Here is a 19,540-nt window from a genome sequence, read left to right on the forward strand (position 1 = left end):
ACAATACGGTACATTAAAATTATAAAATAAAACCACAAAGTAACAAACCAGCAGCTTCTACTGACAAACTTCTCTTTCAACAGTGTCTCATCCTTTTCCCCGCTGTTATTGTGAGGCTTTTGTTTTCATCAGCTCCCCTTTGTATGCTTTTATGCCTAGTGTTTACTGTTTGATTTATTTATTTTTACTTGTGTAAAGTATGGTAAGTGTTTCCATTTTGGAATTGTAAAGGTTTGCTCTGTATTTTAAGAGGATTAAAGGTACATCCCTCCTCTCAGCTAAATACTCCATTGATATTCACTGTTAATTATGAGCATGCTGGCTAAAAACGTAGTGAGATCCCCCCCCCCCCCGCTGTGTTTCAAGTCAAATTTGCACAGTACAGTATTGTACACATTGCTTGAGTTTGATGTGTTTCTATTCCACCCACTGTCTGTCCCCAATTTCCCAGTCTCCCCACCCACCACAGCTCCTATTGGTGAAGCTTTCATCCACCCCAACCCCCTCCCAAATCATCATCTTAGGAACACACCTGAGAGTTGAAGATTAAATTCTTCCTTAGCATTACTAGACTCTTTTTACACATTATCTTTTTAAAAGCCAGCACCCATCTTCTTCTTTTGGTGAGCAGGGGATTCTAAATGAACATTTGAACTGCAGTGTCATTATTCATACCATATGTAATAATATATATTATGTTGGCATTCTATCCAGCAGAACAACAGATGCTTCTCAGAAGGTCTCCTTCTGGCCCAAAAAAGTATTTTCCTATTCCAGTGGAACATCTGGAACATGAAATACGGATAAGAGCAGCTGATGATGGAAAGTTGTTTCGGGAGGAATTTAATGTACGTGTCAGGGAACTGCCATCAGAGCATCAGGTGGTGGAGGGACTCAGGCAGGATGAAAGAGACTCAACTGCTGAAGCAGGGACCAGCAGGGGGAGGAGTGGGTCTCTGAGGGAATGCGAGCAGGAGGGAGGGCTCAGGGAGGCTTCCAGCGAGAACAGTGGGGAGGTATCGGAGTCTCCCATAGGGAGACCCATACCTCGCAGGAAACTGTCACGCCGTGAGTCCAGGAGACGCGTTTCCGTTAAGGAACTTCTTTGCTGGAAACGCTTCCGCAGACAGCCACTGTCGGACTCTACTAGTGACTAGAGCAGACATGTCTGAGGAGCTCCGTCACACACGGAGGTTTGTGGGGGCGCACAAACTCTGAGGGAGCACGTTTTCACGCACAAGCAGCTAATCAAACCCTCACAGCAGTCCGACAGTCTTTGTACGCTGCCTGTGCAAGAGAAGGCATCATGAGCGAACCAACCGGAACCGGAGGAGCAGGGGCTGGAGCTGGTCCAAGCTTGGAAGATAGATACCGAGCGTTGGAGGTTCAACTGGCCCTGCAGACGGCGAGGCTGGAGGAGAGAAGGGCTCAGGATGCAGACAAGAAGGGGAGAGCCACTCAATTCCCCAGAAAGGTACCAGGATTGGTGCAGAAATTTGGGGGGGACCCCAAGGACTACCATGCTTTTAGGACAGAGATGCAATATGCCCTTAATGTGCAGTTCGATGAGTTCCCTGATGAGGAATCGCGAGTTGCTTTTGTAATTGGGCATCTTGAGAAAGGGGCTAGAGACTGGGTGCGACCCCTAATGGCAACGCACAATGACATACTAAAGGACACAATGAAGTTCTTTCGTGCAATGGATATCATGTTTTCCAGCGATATTGAGGAAGGGGTGGTGCGCAGACAGCTAATGGCTTGTAAGCAGGGGAGTCGATCTGTCCGTGAATATTGGACTGAGTTTACCATGCTGATTCACAGACTGAGTTGGGATTTATCGGCGGCACCCGTTCAAATGCTATTTGAAGAAGGTCTTTCTTCGGGGGTGAAAGACGAGCTGGCACGGAGCCCCAGGGCGGAGTCTATGGATCAGCTGACCAAATCTGCGCTGACCATAGGAGCGCGGCAGGAGGCAAGAGCCTTGGAGAGGCGGGAAGGGAGAGGGGAACGTTGGAAGGAGTTCCGCATTCCAGACATTCCTGAGCCAGCTTTCCCGCCGGCAGAGCCGATGGAAATCGGAACAGCGCGCGCGCGCGCATTTTCAAAAACCAGCGAGGGAGCTAAGAAGGAGGGAAAGGGCCCCCGGAAATGCTATCTCTGCCAACAGCCAGGCCACTTTGCCAGAGTCTGCCCCCAGAGGAAGGAATGGCAAGGGATGGTGGGAGCTGTTGAGGGGGGAGAAGAAGGGGGAGCGGAGCAGGTAAAAGCCAACGCCTGGTTGCCACAATTGGGGCACTGCAGCCAGGCCAAAGAGCAGTGAAAGTGCCCGTGCCAGAAGCTCCTCGACCTGCTCTAGTGATTGAAGTGTCGCTAGAGCTGCAGAATGGGCACCCCCTAAAAATAAAGGCGCTATTGGACTCAGGCAGCTCCTGCAATTTTATGAGCAAGGAGTTTGCTGCTGAACACCAGATACAGACCATCCCTTTAAGCAACCCCCTGCAGGTGACCACGATTGATGGCAGGGAGTTGTTGGGAGGAGGAGTCCGCTTGCAGACTGTCCCAATGATAATGAGGGTGGCAAGGCACACAGAACTGATAGCGTTTAATGTGGCCACCCTGGGAGGCGCTCCCATTATTTTGGGAATGAGCTGGCTAGCTCTACATGATCCGCTGGTTGGCTGGCATCAAAGAGTGGTGTCCTTTGGTTCAGCACATTGCCTAGAACACTGCAAAGGGGAGAAGGGTTCAGTAGGGGCCCAAGCCACCCTAGCAGGGACTGAAGTAATGGGGAAGGTGAAGGTACCACCACAGTATGCAGATCTCAGCGACGTGTTCAGCGAGAAGGAAGCTGACCAACTACCACCTCATAGACCCTTTGATTGTCAGATCAATTTACTCCCTGGAGCACAGCTTCCCGTGGGCAAGTTGTATGCCATGTCAGACAGGGAGATGCAGGAGTTGCGAGGGTTCATTGACAAGAACCTGAAGAGAGGCTTCATCAGAGAGTCCAAAGCAGCAGGGGGGAGCCCAGTGTTCTTTGTGGACAAAAAAAATGCAGACAAGCCGAGACTTGTATGTGATTTTAGGCGGCTGAATGCAGTGACTGAACCGGTGGCGTTCCCTATGCCCAGAATTGATGATATTTTGACCATGGTGAGGAAGGGAAAGATTTTCACAAAGCTGGATCTAAGGGGGGCGTACAACCTGATACGCATAAGGAAAGGGGATGAATGGAAAACCACCATGTTTACCCCTTTGGGGGCGTTTGAATACCTCGTTATGCCATTTGGATTACAAGCAGGCTCCGCGTGTTTTCAATCTTTTATGAACCACGTGCTGGGCCCTTTGCTCTACAAGAATTGCGTTGCCTTTCTAGATGATGTGTTGGTGTATTCTGAGAATGAGGAGCAACATGTGAGAGACGTCAGAGAAGTGTTGAGCAGACTGCAAGCCAACAGGCTGTGGGTCAAACTGGAGAAGTGTCGGTTCCATACCAAGGAGGTGGAATTCCTGGGGTACCGCCTGTCAGACAAGGGATTGGCCATGGATCCCGGCAAGGTACAGGCAGTGCTGGAATGGAAAACACCCAAAACCAAGAAGGATGTGCAGAGGTTCCTAGGGTTTGGAAACTTTTATCGTAAGTTCATCCGCAACTTCGCCCATCTGACGGCGCCCATCACTGACTGTCTCAGCAGTAAGAAGAAGTTTGTATGGACGGCGGAGGCGGGGCGAGCGTTTGAGGAACTGAAAAGGGCCTTCGCCTCTGAAGAACAACTTCTGCATGTGGATTTACGAAAGAAGCTAAGGGTTGAAACAGACGCATCTGACAGAGCCATAGGGGCGGTGCTTCTTCTGCAGCCGGGGAAGGAGGAGTCGGAGTGGCGTCCGTGTGCCTTCTTCTCGCGGAAGCTGAACAAATCCGAGAGGAACTACACGGTGTACGACCGAGAACTGCTTGCTATTCATGAGGCGTTCCGGAGATGGAGGCATCTGCTAGTTGGTGCACAACATAAAGTGCAAGTGTGCACGGACCATAAAAATCTAGAGTACTGGAGAACGGCGCGAGTGCTCAACCAAAGGCAGTTGAGATGGGCCCAAGAGTTCTCCAAATTTAACTTTGAGATTTGTTATGTGCCAGGCCCAGAGAATGTTAGGGCGGACGCTCTCTCACGCAAGCCTGAATATTTGGAGGGGGAGGGAGCACCCGAAGAAACCCATATCATTCCAGAGGACCGCTGGGTGTGTGGGGCGACTTTGGTGGGGCAAAGGGAATTGGTAGAGGGTACGGTGCAGGATGCATACGCCCAGGGGAAACTCAGGGATCTCAGAGGGGAGGAAGACAAACCCGGTGGTTTTGAGGAGAGAAATGGGGCATTGTATTATAAGGGAGCGTTATATATACCTGAAGGGGAATTGAGGGAGAAAGTACTCAAGCAGCTGCACGATAGCCCCACAGCAGGGCACTTTGGGCAACACAAAACCATGTGGCTGGTTACCAGGGAATTTTGGTGGCCCAAGGTCAGGGAAGATGTGCGGGAGTATGTGAGAGGGTGTGAACAATGCCAAAGAGCCAAGGGGGAGAGGCAGGCGCCGGCTGGTTTATTAGAACCACTGCCCACACCTGAGAGACCGTGGGAAGCAGTGGCAATAGATTTCATGACTGATCTGCCAAGGTCTAGAGGGAAAACAGCCATCATGGTTGTAGTAGACCTGTTAACTAAAATGGCCCACTTCATAGCCTGCTCACATGCGGTTACAGCAGAAGAAACCGCCAAATTGTTTGTAGAGAATGTGTTTAGGTTGCATGGCGCCCCCTTGAGGGTGGTTTCAGACCGAGGGAAACAATTTACTTCCAGGTTCTGGAGGAAGCTCATGAGCTTACTGCATGTAGAGGTTAATTTCTCGACGGCCCGTCATCCTGAAACCAACGGGCAGGCGGAAAGAGCAAATGGGGTTCTCCAACAATATTTGAGGTGTTATGTTAATGACAGAGAGAATGATTGGGTGGAGAAGCTGGCGTTGGCAGAATTTGCCTACAACAATGCAGAGAACGTGTCCACGGGGATGAGCCCCTTTTTGGCTAATCACGGGTGCCATCCCAGAGCCTTCCCAGGGGGGGAGGGGGAGAACTGGAGCGTTCCAGCTGCAGAACAGTTCGTGGAAGAAATGGAAGCGATCCATCGCCAGCTCCAACTCAACTTAAACAGGGCTAAGGAGGAATATAAGAGGCAAGCAGACAAAAACAGAAGGGAAGGTGAAAGCATCAGGGTGGGGGACCAGGTGTGGCTGTCAACCCAAGGGTTGCCATTCAAAGGAGGTTGTAAGAAATTAAGACCCAAAAGGCTGGGTCCGTTTGAAGTCATACAGCAGGTCAATCCAGTGGCTTTCAGGCTCCGGTTACCGAACCACATGAAGCTGCACCCAGTTTTTCACAGGTCGTTGCTGTCACCGTATAGAGGAGACAGTGAGGGGAGGGTCACTAGGGGACCAGCAATGGAGGAGAAGGAACACAGCTACCATGTAGCGGAGATCCTCGATTCCAGGTGGAAGGGAGATCAAGTAGAGTATTTGGTAATGTGGGAAGGGGAACCGGAGTCGGAAAACACCTGGGTTAGGGCAGAGGATGTCAATGACGAGGTTTTAATAGAGACTTTTCATCAGAGGTTCCCACGTAAACCTCAGCCTGTAGCGAGGTTCCGAAGGGAATACTTTGCCACCACCGACGAGGAAGAGGAGTTGGAGGGGTTCCCAGATTCTGAAGAGGAGGAGGATTCAGCTGGCCAGGACGACGATCGATGGAGAGAATTGTTCGAGACGTCAGAAGATGAGGAAGATTCGTTTCGGGGTTTTAGCCCTTCACCTCCCAGGGGGGAGGAATTGGGAGGGGGTGAGGGGGGCCCTGGAGGGGAGGTGGATGTCAGGGAACTGCCATCAGAGCATCAGGTGGTGGAGGGACTCAGGCAGGATGAAAGAGACTCAACTGCTGAAGCAGGGACCAGCAGGGGGAGGAGTGGGTCTCTGAGGGAATGCGAGCAGGAGGGAGGGCTCAGGGAGGCTTCCAGCGAGAACAGTGGGGAGGTATCGGAGTCTCCCATAGGGAGACCCATACCTCGCAGGAAACTGTCACGCCGTGAGTCCAGGAGACGCGTTTCCGTTAAGGAACTTCTTTGCTGGAAACGCTTCCGCAGACAGCCACTGTCGGACTCTACTAGTGACTAGAGCAGACATGTCTGAGGAGCTCCGTCACACACGGAGGTTTGTGGGGGCGCACAAACTCTGAGGGAGCACGTTTTCACGCACAAGCAGCTAATCAAACCCTCACAGTACGTCTTCATATTTTGTATTTAATGTTGCGTTTTCTTCAAAGACACAGCAAGTACAGGTAACAAATTGTGTGTAATACTTTTATTTTATTTTTTATATCCTGCTAATCTGCCTGGGCTCCCCCTGCTACTCTTCCTCTAAAAGAAGAAAAGGTGTAGGACCTCATGTTTAAAATTTACATGTGTGCATCAGTTGGCATTTGTTTCAGGCTAAGGTATGGGCCTGTACTATGTAAACCTTACCATCTTTCCTTTTTGATACCGTGCCATTTAGAAACATTAAAAATCTTGCTGAGGCATGACCAGGTTTGCCAGTGAAGCCATGTAGGGGGCTGGCCTTGTATTCTATTTACAATCCATGATGTGCCTGAACTCAAAATGGCTCTTCATTCTCAGCTCCTGTGTGCTTAACTATGTTTCCTTTTATCAACTTATCTCATACAAAATAATCCTGAAGAGGAATATAGTGCCAATAAAAAAACACAATAGAGTTATACAGTCCAGCTGTCAATAAACAACAAAGCAGGAAAGAACACATAGGTAGTTAAAACACCTGTTTGCAAAGTGCAGCATTCAACCAAAAGGCTGGGTGAATAAGTAGGTCTTCCGTTCACACTGATAGTTTATAAGGCTCCTTGCCAGCTATATTGGGGGATGGGAGGAGTTCTGCAGGGTGCCTCTATTGAGCAAACACCATCATAGTTTTACTCCACCTGGCTGGTTCAGGTTCAGGGCAGCTTTGCTTCCAGTCTGCCCATCCTGACTGGTCATTCAGCCACCCCTCCAGGTTCTCATGTGCCAAGTTCCTGTACATCATTTCCAGCACACACAGAGCCACTGTGCTACAGCATAAACAATTAAGGGCCTTGGCAATTCTCTCCTGTAGAAATACTGAAGAAGGGGGAAAGGCAGAAAAAGCAATGTCATTTCATAGTGGTGTTCATATTCTCCAAACCTAGGGAGTTTCTCCCAATACTTACATATCTGAGCGACATTCTGTCCCGTGTGCCACAACTTTCCGAAATCCTATCTCCTATCAAACATTCTGACCTTTGCCTTAAAAGCTATGGAGTTTCCCACTCCACAGTGCCTTGTTGCAAGAAATGGGGATTAGCAACTAGTTATTGTGGAGAAAAGAGATAAATAATCACCAAGCTATCCCACAACTCAGAATAGCGTGCAGGCATATGGGTAGGTGCCGAAAATCCGTGAATCTTGCTGAGGCCTGAATTGTGGTAGCAACTGTGCATCATTGTGCTGTTATTTGCCGCTTTGCGAATGGGATGTGGAGAGAACTGAAGCTTCTCAGATACCTAGGGAAATCTACAGCTTTCCCCTTCGAATCAGTGACCTGTGATATCCTGACCTTCCTACCGATTAAAAAATATATGACAATTTTGAGGAAGCAGAGGCATGTTGTTAATCTGAGCACAACCCAGAGAGGAGTGTATGTTGCTACTCAGGAACCTTTCCCCCAAGTTCTGGCTCCCTATTAGCAGTAGTCCCTAAATATCTGCTTTTAATGGTGCTGAAGGTTTCTTGTAAATACGATCCTCACCTCGTTCAGTAAAGCAGGCTTGCTCTTTCGTTTCCTGCTACATTGTGGTTGCATACAGCAAGGCTTTCTTTTTCCTGGCTGCTCGCTCACTAGCAGAAAGGAACATACTATGTTGGGTTTGCTCTCTGACCTCATATGAACAGTTCTGTGAAGCTGAACTTACTCCTTACATCAGGTCTCATAGATGCAGCCATGGCAATGAAGGAACAGCATTAGTTTAGATTTGAGTTCATCTAAGTGAAAAAGCAAATGCCAATTAAACCGTCTCTGTTATGCAGCAGTGCTATAATATAGGAGGAGGCTATAATTGTCAGGATTGCATGTCAGCAGTTTTTATTATGATTATATGCTTAAAATGTGCCTTTTTAAAAGTAATAGTGCATCTCTGTCAATTAAATGTTTTATCTTTGCATGTCTATAAATAAATAAATCATAAATAATAATAATTAAATACATCCTGATGCCTTGGCACAGTGTGGATCTCCTAAATATATTAGGTGATTTCATAGTAAAAAAAACTTCTCCTTCACTAATTATGTTTATTACTTTCTAATGGTAATTTACCCTGCCTCCAAAATGGAAGAATGTACCAATGTACCTATTTTAAATGTAGTAATGCAAACTACATGAAACCCTATTTTAAAACACGGAAGTCCTGGTCCGGATAGAGTGATGTATAACAAGGTGTTGCATGTTACTACTGGCTTGAGAGAGAGTGTATTTATTCCTACTAGGATTGAATGATTTGACTCCAAGGATATATTGTGGTACAGGTGTGCACACTTTCCAGTGCAGCTGGAAATCTGTCCATAGAAGCATGCCTCCAGGTGCATTTCTGCCCTAATTGATTGGGACATGAACCTAGTGAATATCAACGCTGCCTTCTGGCATTGATGGTCAGATGGTATGTTATGTATTTGATGGGCATGTCTAAGGCGCAAACTACATGTGTCACTTAAATTGTAAGTGAGTGCAAGTTTTCTTCCACAAATTACAAGCACAAGGTCCTGGTGTGGATTTGGAACCTGGATTTCTATGCAGACATATCTTCTTTAAAAACTTTAAAAGTTTATAGTCATTATAGTTTCTAATGAGCATTTATATGTGGATTGAAATAGATTTCTAAAAACATAGCACATTAAGTTAATCACATCACACACACACTTTGATTGTCCTATTGCCTTGCATATTTTGAACTTCTTATTTTGGATTCACATGACTGGGATTTTGAGTCCTTCATCCATACTCGATAATCTCGTTCATTTTCAATGTTTATGCTTCAGTTCTTAATGGCATGGTCACTACATGAGTCATTTTGAGATTGTTATTTCAAGTTGCCAGTGCAAACAACAAACACACATCTTTCTTTGAAACTGGAACTTATTCCTGGGGTTGATGGATTCAAAGAATTTTGTTAACCTTTTCATGTGGGCATTATTGAGCTCCATGGGATACAACTGTTTTACTTAAACCATCTCCTCTATGTAACTACTCACTATAGTATGCTGTTTTGAACTGACACTACATATTTTTCCTGTAGTCATTACCTCCTGGATATATGCAAGGAACACTTGAGATGGCAAATAAAGAGGAAAACAGAGAAAAGAACAGATATCCCAACATACTACCTTGTAAGTATTAATGATTTGTTGATTTATTATAAATAATAAGGTTTATATTAGGAAGGACCAAATTCTTATTAAAGTAATAGTGTTTTCCATGCAAGTACCCATCTTAATTTGTTGCAGAAAGAAACAACTGTATTGTGGCATCTAAAGGCTACAAGCTTTAGCCCTAGCTTTTATCGACTAGAGTCTCCTTCAACAGATCCATGCATTGGTACTATTCTCAGTTGGCAGATACAAATGCGCATGGATAAAGTGAAAAATAGTAAACATTTCGGCCAAATGACCAAGATGTACAGTGACTGTTGTGTGTTAAGCTTAAACGTATTTACAGTGGAGACCTGTCCCATTTTGCTACCTGAGGCAAAACAGGAATTGCCTCCTCTCCCCCTCCTCCACTTCCGCCATCACCACTCCCACCTCTCACCAAACTTGGTGGAAGCCAGGGCACTCCTCAAAGTGTTGCCACTTGCTTGGCAATGTCACATGCCAGAACACCTCCCTATTGGCGGCACAAGCAGGCGGACGGAGCTCTTGCACTTCTGCCACCTGAGGTGGACTCTTCACCCCCATCATGGGTGGGCTCTGTATATTTAAGATAATCACATTGACAATTCACAACACTGATAACATGGTTTTTTCTAACCTTTGCTAAACATATATAACTGGGGAGGTAACCATTATGGTTTGATTATGGTCTAAATAAATGGACTCAAACTTCCTGAGTTCTCCTTCAGCTTTGTCCTTGTTGGTAGGTGATACCAGGATGACAATCGTTGCTTTGATTTCTTTCTTGCCCTTCATCATAAGGCCTCAGATGACCTGCAGCAATTTAAAAGTACAATATTAAAATCAATTTAAAATAAATTACAGTCAAGAGAATAGGGTGACTGCACATGAATGAATGAGTTCCTGTTGGTGTTTATCTGATGCCATTAGGTCCTGTAACAGTTTTGCCTGAGTGCATTTGGGGACAGAGCTGGTATCAGGGTTTGTAGCAGTGCCCTGTCCCAGGGCTTCTGTCTCTCCGTTAGGCTGGGTCACCTTTTTACACGAGGGGCTGAATGTAAACAAGGGAAGGCCTGTCACCCCAGGCCTGTGAGAGAGAAATATAATTGTTTAGGATGGCTGTACATCACTGATGATACATTGGCATGGTTTTAGCTGGTTGCTGCTGGAGGCAACAGTAATAGCATCAGCCATATTAAGGCTGTTCATATGCTGATCCCGGACAAGTATCACTTCTAACCTGCCCTTCTTCTGTCTGCGTAAGACAAACAGGTCAGTCTCTACATGAAAATTATAAATGGACAAATATTTGACAATAGAAATGGCTGCATTCCGAAACAGTGAGATGGTATTTTAGTCTTAGATGAAAACTTAATGTTAATATTCTTTGAGAAAGGAACTTTAAAAGTGGACCGCGGAGTAAAACTGCTGAAGTAGAATTCATCAGTAAATTTGATTTTGTTTCATGGTCTCATTAATGGTTTTTGTTTTGTTTTGTGTTTATTATGTATTCTCATTTTGCATTTTTGTGTTGTGAACTGTCCTGGGATACTCGGATGAAGGGTGGTATACAAATTTAATAAATCAAATGGTGTCGCTATTGGCTTAAGGTATTCATCAGGCAGAATAATGTTTTTAGAGTTTGTTTTGTTGCTGAGAAGAAAACAATGTGTTTCAGAAGGTTGTCAGCACTGTATCTATATTTGCCAAAGGAGCTTCTAATTGTGTATGTTTGTTCTTTACAGACGACCATTCCAGGGTAGTTTTAACGCAAATAGGTGGACTTCAGTGTTCAGATTACATCAATGCTTCATATATAGATGTAAGTGAATAGATTTCTTTTTAAATTACTTTTTAAATTTGTTAAGCAAGCAGCACATTGACAGTTTTGAAATTCATATTGTAAGAGCGTAAGTTTAAAAGACAACTGTGTACATTTTTTCCCCTCCAGGGCTACAAGGAAAAGAATAAATTTATAGCAGCTCAAGGTATCTCCATTACAGTGGTGCCTCGCAAGACGAAATTAATTCGTTCCGCAATTCTCTTCGTCTTGCGGTTTTTTCGTCTTGCGATGCACGGTTTCCCATAGGAATGCATTGAAAATCAATTAATGCGTTCCTAGGGAAACCGACTTCAGACCAGGTCCGGGGACAGTCTGTCCCCGGACCTCTTCTGAAGGCTGGGGGGGGGGGACAAGGGCTTTTCTTCCCACCCCCAGCATTTTAAAAAACTTGCTTGAAGATCCTAGCTCACAGAGGATCACGCTAGCCAGCGATCATTAAGTAAAAGTCTTTATTGAATTACAGTTTCCATTCTCACGCTGCTGCGCGCAAACTCTACGTCTAGTAGCTAGATCGGCGAAGCTCCGTCTGAATCTCCGCCCCTTGTGCACCAACTTAATATCCTAGCCTTGCTCCACCTTTTCCGCCTGACTGTCCTCCTCTGGGTCCCTCTACCCCCCGGGGCTTCTTCCTTCCGGGATTCTTCTGACGCTGACCCGGACCCTCCTGCCTCCTTGCGCCGGGCTTTAGGACCTGGTTCCCTTTCGGGGCTGCTTACTGCGCCGCCTTCCTCTGCATTTGAACTTGGCGCGCGCGCCCAACCTTCCACCTTCCTCTTAACCGTTTCTTCGCTCCCCGATGGAGGTGTGGCCACTCCTGACTCATGCCCTCCCTCCTGTGGTGAGCTGCCAGCGCTTCCCCCCTGGCTCCCTTCCTCTTCCCTGCTTCCTGGCGGTGACGCTGGTCCCGATTTCCAGCTGCTCCCCCCTGAGTCCCTTCTGGCTCTATCTTCCTGGGGTGCCCCCCTTGCCCTGGCCACTGGTGCTCCTTTCTGTGAATCCTCTGATTCACTAGAAAGACTAGGAGATCTCGGGTCGTCGTCATCACTCATCTTTTCTTCTGCCTCCTCCCCTTCGCTCTCTGTTTCCTCCCTTGCCCGTGCCTCTGCTCCTAAACCCCTGACATCCATCCCCCCCTCGAAGCCCCCCATTCCCCCCTCCCCTCCTTCCGGTGCTGGAGCTGGGGGCTGCTGTTGCAAAGGGACGAACGTCGGATATCGGTCGCTTCCCGTGGCGGGCCTCCATCTGAAGTCTTCCGGTTCTTCCTCCCTGCTCTCGTCGACGACGGTCACCTCCGCTTCCATCTCTGTGCCGCCGTGCTCGAAACCAGGGTCGTCCCCGAAAATGTCCATGTCCGTCTCTCCCTCACTTCCTCCTGGCGGCGTTGCTCGTCCTGAGCATTCCAGCCACTTTCTGCGGAACTGCTCCTCTGGCCTATCGTCCCACCAATACGAGGGTTCTGAGGCGGATCCCGAGGGTGACCCCTCCGGGGAACGGACGTCTCGTGTCGGTTCCTCGTCCGAGTCGAACCCCCGGAACGTGCTGGTCGAAAGCGTGGGCGTGAAAAGCCAGTCGTCGAAAAAGTCTGCTGGCATAGGTCTATGTGGGAAGAGGGCATGAAACTCGTCTTTGAGCAGAGGTTCGTCTAAGGCGTAGCCCGGCACCCAGCTGTTCGCACTGGCCGGGGTGCCCTCCTTGGCGAGAAAGTATTCTACCCCCTCTTCCCCCCATCTGGAGTCCAAAATCTCCGTGACTTCGTTGATGCGCTCCTTCTGTGCCACTCCCGCGTGCCCTGTTCTGTCTCTGGCCGGACTCGGCGCCGTTCCGGGTTCCTGGAACCTGTGCGGTGCCTTGTAGGGAGTGAGCACCGATCTGTGGAATACCGGATGCATTCTGGAACCCTCCGGAAGTGCCAGTCTGAAAGCTACCGGGTTGACCTGCTCTTCGACTTGGTAGGGCCCCAGTTGCTTGTGCCCTAGTTTCTTCTTGGCCAACGACCTGGCCGGCACTGCGTGGGCTGCTAACCAAACCCAGTCTCCCACGTGGAGCTCTTCTCCAACCCTTCTGTGCTTGTCTGCTTGTACCTTGTATGCGTGCTTGGCCAGCTCCAGGTGGCGCCTCAGCTGATCGTGGACTTCCTGCAGCTCCGACGCGAACGCATCTGCTGTCTGCGGCTCCCCCTCCCCCATTCTTTCCAGTCCCGGGAAGGTTCTGGGGTGCCTCCCGTTGTTGGCGAAGAACGGCGTGACCCCCGTGGACACGTGCTTCGTGTTGTTGTAGGCGAACTCGGCAAGCGGCAGGTAATCCACCCACGTCGCAGGCTGTTGATTTGCATAACATCTCAGGTACTGCTGCATGATGGCATTGACCCGCTCCGCTTGCCCGTTGGTCTGCGGGTGTCTAGCCGACGCCAGGTTGATCTTGACGTTCAGGAAGCCCATCAGCTTCTGCCAGAAATTCGAGATGAACTGCCGCCCCCGGTCGGACAGAATAGACCGTGGCAGACCGTGAACCTTGAACACGTGGTCTATGAACAGTTTGGCGGTTTGCTCCGCCGTGGCCACCTTAGCACACGGAATGAAATGGGCCATCTTGGAAAACAGGTCCACCACCACCAGCACTGCCGTCTTGCCCCTTGAGCTGGGCAGATCCGTGACAAAGTCCAGGGCCACCCTTTCCCAAGGTTCGACCGGAGTTTGCAGCGGTTCCAACAGTCCGGCCGGCGGTCTGTGCACTGGTTTGGCCCTCTGGCAGGTGTCACACCTCGCCACGTAGTCTGCGACCTCCCCTCTCATTCCAGGCCACCAGAAATCCCTGGCTACTAATTCCACCGTCTTCTCCTTGCCAAAGTGCCCGGCCGTGGGCGCGTCGTGCAGCTGCTGCAGCACCTTGGCTCGAAGTTCGTCTCCCGGCACGTAGATGGCCCCTTTACGGATGAGCAATCCATCTCTTAGCTGGAAACCGTCGGCCGCTGCCTTGCCCCTTTGCACCTCTGCCATCTTTGCTTGTGCGAAGGAGTCCCCCTGCAACGCTCGTCGCACCGCCTCTAGGTCCACGGTCGCCGCGGCGCACGCCCACACTGTCGGTGCGAAGATGTGCATGGCGGCCGCTGGTGTTGCGTCCTCCAGATACTGTGGCTTACGGGAGAGAGCGTCTGCCATGATGTTGGTGTCCCCCGGGACATACTCTATTCGGAAGTCGAAGTTCGCAAAGAACTCAGCCCAACGTATCTGCCTTTGGTTCAGGAACTGTGCCGTGCGCCAGTGCTCTAGATTCTTGTGGTCCGTGCAAACCTGCACCGTGTGCTTGGCGCCGATCAGAAAGTGCCTCCACGCCTTGAACGCTGCGTGAATGGCCAGCAACTCCCTGTCCCATATGGTGTAGTTCTGCTCGGACTTGCTGAGCTTCCTGGAGTAAAACGCTCCCGGTCGCCACACCCCCTGCGGGTCTTTCTGCAGCAGGACCGCCCCCACGGCTCTGTCCGAAGCGTCTGTCTCCACCCTCATCGGCTTGCTGGGGTTGACATGAAGCAGCTGCTCTTCCGACGCGAAGAGACGCTTGAGTGCCTGAAAGGACTGCTCCGCCTGCTCAGTCCAAATGAACTTCTTTTTCTTGGAGCTAAGCGTGTCAGTGATGGCCGCCGTCTGCATCGCGAAGCCCTTGATAAACTTGCGATAGAAGTTCGCAAAGCCGACAAACCGTTGGACCTCCTTCCGGTTGCGCGGGCTCTTCCAATCCAACACCGCTCGAACCTTGGCGCTGTCCATGGCGAGCCCCTTGTCAGACAGCTTGTAGCCCAGAAAATCCACCTCCGGCACGTCAAATTGGCACTTCTCCAGCTTGGCGTAGAGCCTATGTTGCTTTAGCCTGCTCAGCACTTCCTTGACGTGTTTGTCATGCTCCTGCTGCGACTCCGAAAAGATCAGGATGTCATCTAAGAAACAGACGCACGTCTTGTAGAGAAGTCCCGCCAACACGTGATGCATAAATGCTTGAAAAACGTGGGAGCCATTTTGCAATCCAAAAGGCATAACTCTATATTCGTAGGTCCCCAGTGGCGTGAACATGGCTGTCTTCCACTCATCACCCTCCCGCATGCGAATGAGGTTGTACGCCCCCCGCAGGTCCAACTTGGTGAACACTCTGCCCTTCCGTACCTTTGCGAGGAGGTCGTCAATTCGGGGCATGGGGAAGTCCGATGGCCTAGTCACACTGTTCAAAATCCTGTAATCCACTACGAGTCTCTTTTGGGGCGTGTCCCGCTTCTTAACAAAGAATACGGGACTGCCCCCCACTGCCTTGGACTCCCGGATGAAGCCGCGCTGCAAATTATGATCAATGAACTCCTTGAGTTCTTGCAGTTCGTCCTCTGACATGGAATACAGTCTCCCTTTAGGCAGCGCCGCCCCCGGCAGCAGGTCAATTTTGCAGTCATATGGTCTGTGAGGGGGTAGCCTGTCTGCCTCCTTCTCGCAGAAAACTTCCAAAAATTCAGCGTACTTGTGGGGAATCGCTTGCAGCGTGCCTAGCAGCAGTTGTGACTCCTCTTCCTCTCCTTCCTGCCTGGGCACGATGCAGTGTTCAGCACAAAAGGAAGAGCCGAAGGTCAGCTGCCTCTGGTACCAAGCCATCGTTGGGCTGTGCTTGTCCAGCCAACTCATGCCCAATACAACGGGCGTGTCAGATAGTTGAGTGACGTTGAAGCTGATGATTTCTCTGTGATTCCCAAGTCGCATCACCATTGGTGGCGTCTGCTTCACCACTTGCCCCCCGAGCAGCTCCCTGCCATCCACCGTGACAACCTGCAGGGGCAGTGTGGCCGGCAGCAACTGCACAGCGTGCCTGTCGACAAAGTCCTGCCCTATAAAGTCCGCATTGCTGCCTGAGTCAATGGTGATTGGCACGTCTATGGTGATTCCATTGGGCAGCTGGAGAGATGCTGTGAGCCTCACTACTGGTTTGGGCGGGAGGGGGTTCACGGGCTGTAAAATCTCTGGGGACTGCGTCACTAACACGTCTGGCTGGGCCCCAGTGCCTCTTCCTCCAGCCAGACTGCGTCGTTTCCCTGCTGTGGTCCTCCTTGCTGCGTTGCTGCAGTCACCATTGCTGAGGCTGCAGTGAGCTTGTGGGGCCTCTGGGGACACTCTTTTGCCATATGCCCTGGTTCCTCACAGACGTAACACTTCCTGTTCCCTCTAGGAGGCTTCGCTTTCACTGCTGCCGGTGCTAGGGCTCTGGTTGCTGACTGAGCCCTTGCACCTCCAACCTCCATAGGTTCGGCTCCTCCTCCTGGCGGAGGCGTGGATTGCGCCCGCGCTGCTTCTCTGGGAAGGAAGGAGGGGCCCCCGGCTGGTTCGCGCCCTCCACGCCCTTCGTCCTTGCTCCACGGACGTCCTTCCAGCCTCACCCCCACTGCCAGTGCCCTCTGAACGACCTCCTGGGTGGTTCGGGGTCTCTCCCCCCTCGCGATCTCATCTTTAATCGAGTTGTGCAGCCCTTCCCAAAAGAGGTCTCTTACAGGAGCCGAATCTCTGTCCCATTCCAGGGCACTGACCAAGGCGAAAAAGCGGGCATGATACTGCCTGACGCTGGCCCTCCCTTGTCTCAGCCCATGCACCTCCTTCCGTGCAAGATCCACGTCAATACTTGATAAAAAGCACCCATCCATCGCTTTAATAAAGGCATCCGCATTCTGGAGCGCCGGATCCTTATCTCTCCATAAATTGCGTAGCCATGCTTTCGCATCCCCATGCAGATGGGACATGATGAACCCCACTCTCTCTTGTTCATCTCTAAAGTCTTTATGCAGCAGTTGCAGTGCGCACAGTACGTCGGCTCTAAAGTTGGGATACTGTTGCAGGTTCCCATCGAAGTGAGAGACCAGCCCGCCTGCCCGTCTCGCCAACCCAATTCCCTCCTGCCGGGGTGTCTGCTTTGTCAGCACGTCTAACCTGACCTGGAGATCCCTGCAGGCGGCAGCTGCCTCCTCCTCTCTCTTCCTGGATGCGAGAACCTCGGCGTTCAGTTGTGCCACTGCTTTTCTGAGGTCCTCTATCTGCTGCTCAGCCGTCATGTCGTCCGCCGTTCGTGAGCTCGCTAGTAGGCACCTGTTTCTCTCCCCTCCTCGAGGCTGTAGATGCCCACAATGGAGAGACGGAGCTTACTGTCAGAGCTGCTTGAAGATCCTAGCTCACAGAGGATCACGCTAGCCAGCGATCATTAAGTAAAAGTCTTTATTGAATTACAGTTTCCATTCTCACGCTGCTGCGCGCAAACTCTACGTCTAGTAGCTAGATCGGCGAAGCTCCGTCTGAATCTCCGCCCCTTGTGCACCAACTTAATATCCTAGCCTTGCTCCACCTTTTCCGCCTGACTGTCCTCCTCTGGGTCCCTCTACCCCCCGGGGCTTCTTCCTTCCGGGATTCTTCTGACGCTGACCCGGACCCTCCTGCCTCCTTGCGCCGGGCTTTAGGACCTGGTTCCCTTTCGGGGCTGCTTACTGCGCCGCCTTCCTCTGCATTTGAACTTGGCGCGCGCGCCCAACCTTCCACCTTCCTCTTAACCGTTTCTTCGCTCCCCGATGGAGGTGTGGCCACTCCTGACTCATGCCCTCCCTCCTGTGGTGAGCTGCCAGCGCTTCCCCCCTGGCTCCCTTCCTCTTCCCTGCTTCCTGGCGGTGACGCTGGTCCCGATTTCCAGCTGCTCCCCCCTGAGTCCCTTCTGGCTCTATCTTCCTGGGGTGCCCCCCTTGCCCTGGCCACTGGTGCTCCTTTCTGTGAATCCTCTGATTCACTAGAAAGACTAGGAGATCTCGGGTCGTCGTCATCACTCATCTTTTCTTCTGCCTCCTCCCCTTCGCTCTCTGTTTCCTCCCTTGCCCGTGCCTCTGCTCCTAAACCCCTGACAGATGAAAACTTAATGTTAATATTCTTTGAGAAAGGAACTTTAAAAGTGGACCGCGGAGTAAAACTGCTGAAGTAGAATTCATCAGTAAATTTGATTTTGTTTCATGGTCTCATTAATGGTTTTTGTTTTGTTTTGTGTTTATTATGTATTCTCATTTTGCATTTTTGTGTTGTGAACTGTCCTGGGATACTCGGATGAAGGGTGGTATACAAATTTAATAAATCAAATGGTGTCGCTATTGGCTTAAGGTATTCATCAGGCAGAATAATGTTTTTAGAGTTTGTTTTGTTGCTGAGAAGAAAACAATGTGTTTCAGAAGGTTGTCAGCACTGTATCTATATTTGCCAAAGGAGCTTCTAATTGTGTATGTTTGTTCTTTACAGACGACCATTCCAGGGTAGTTTTAACGCAAATAGGTGGACTTCAGTGTTCAGATTACATCAATGCTTCATATATAGATGTAAGTGAATAGATTTCTTTTTAAATTACTTTTTAAATTTGTTAAGCAAGCAGCACATTGACAGTTTTGAAATTCATATTGTAAGAGCGTAAGTTTAAAAGACAACTGTGTACATTTTTTCCCCTCCAGGGCTACAAGGAAAAGAATAAATTTATAGCAGCTCAAGGTATCTCCATTACAGTGGTGCCTCGCAAGACGAAATTAATTCGTTCCGCAATTCTCTTCGTCTTGCGGTTTTTTCGTCTTGCGATGCACGGTTTCCCATAGGAATGCATTGAAAATCAATTAATGCGTTCCTAGGGAAACCGACTTCAGACCAGGTCCGGGGACAGTCTGTCCCCGGACCTCTTCTGAAGGCTGGGGGGGGGGACAAGGGCTTTTCTTCCCACCCCCAGCATTTTAAAAAACCCCGGGACAGCGGAGGACTTCTCCGCTGTCCGGGGCGATCTTAAAATGCTGGCGGGCGGCATTTTAAAATCGCCCCGGGACAGCGGAGGACTTCTCCGCTGTCCGGGGCGATTTAAAAGCCCCTGGGAAGGCAGGCAGGGGGGACAAAGACTTTTGCCCCCCGCAAGCCTTCAGAAGAGGTCCTGGACCTCTTCTGAAGGCTGGCGGGGGCGAAAGTCTTTGCTCCCCCCGCCTGCCTTCAAAAGCTGTCCGGCCAAGGCTTCGCGGACCTCTGCCGGCATGCCGAAGCCTGCGCGCGCTGACATTAGCGCGCGCAGGCTTTGCGGAGCGCTCCGCCAGCAGCGGCACCGCTGCCGCTGCTGGCGGAGACTTGCCCGCAGGCGGAAGCCTGCGCGCGCTAATGTCAGCGCG

General features: G+C 50.0%; 1 protein-coding gene across 1 annotated transcript in view; it reads left to right on the forward strand.

The window, feature by feature from the left end:
- The window catches only part of LOC308579621 (receptor-type tyrosine-protein phosphatase epsilon-like), a gene marked incomplete at its 3' end in the record, with an annotated part of 62,315 nt that overhangs the window by 31,973 nt on the left and 10,802 nt on the right, over positions 1-19,540 (forward strand). Inside the window, exons 4-7 of the mRNA XM_081214197.1 lie at positions 715-848; positions 9,422-9,512; positions 18,645-18,721; positions 18,851-18,887. Of these exons, the coding sequence (XP_081070323.1) occupies positions 715-848; positions 9,422-9,512; positions 18,645-18,721; positions 18,851-18,887 (339 nt within the window). The remainder of the gene's footprint in view (positions 1-714; positions 849-9,421; positions 9,513-18,644; positions 18,722-18,850; positions 18,888-19,540) is intronic.

The sequence above is a fragment of the Podarcis bocagei genome (genome assembly GCF_964188305.1).
Source record: "Podarcis bocagei genome assembly, contig: HAP1_SCAFFOLD_303, whole genome shotgun sequence".
In the NCBI taxonomy this organism is placed as follows: Eukaryota; Metazoa; Chordata; class Lepidosauria; order Squamata; family Lacertidae; genus Podarcis; species Podarcis bocagei.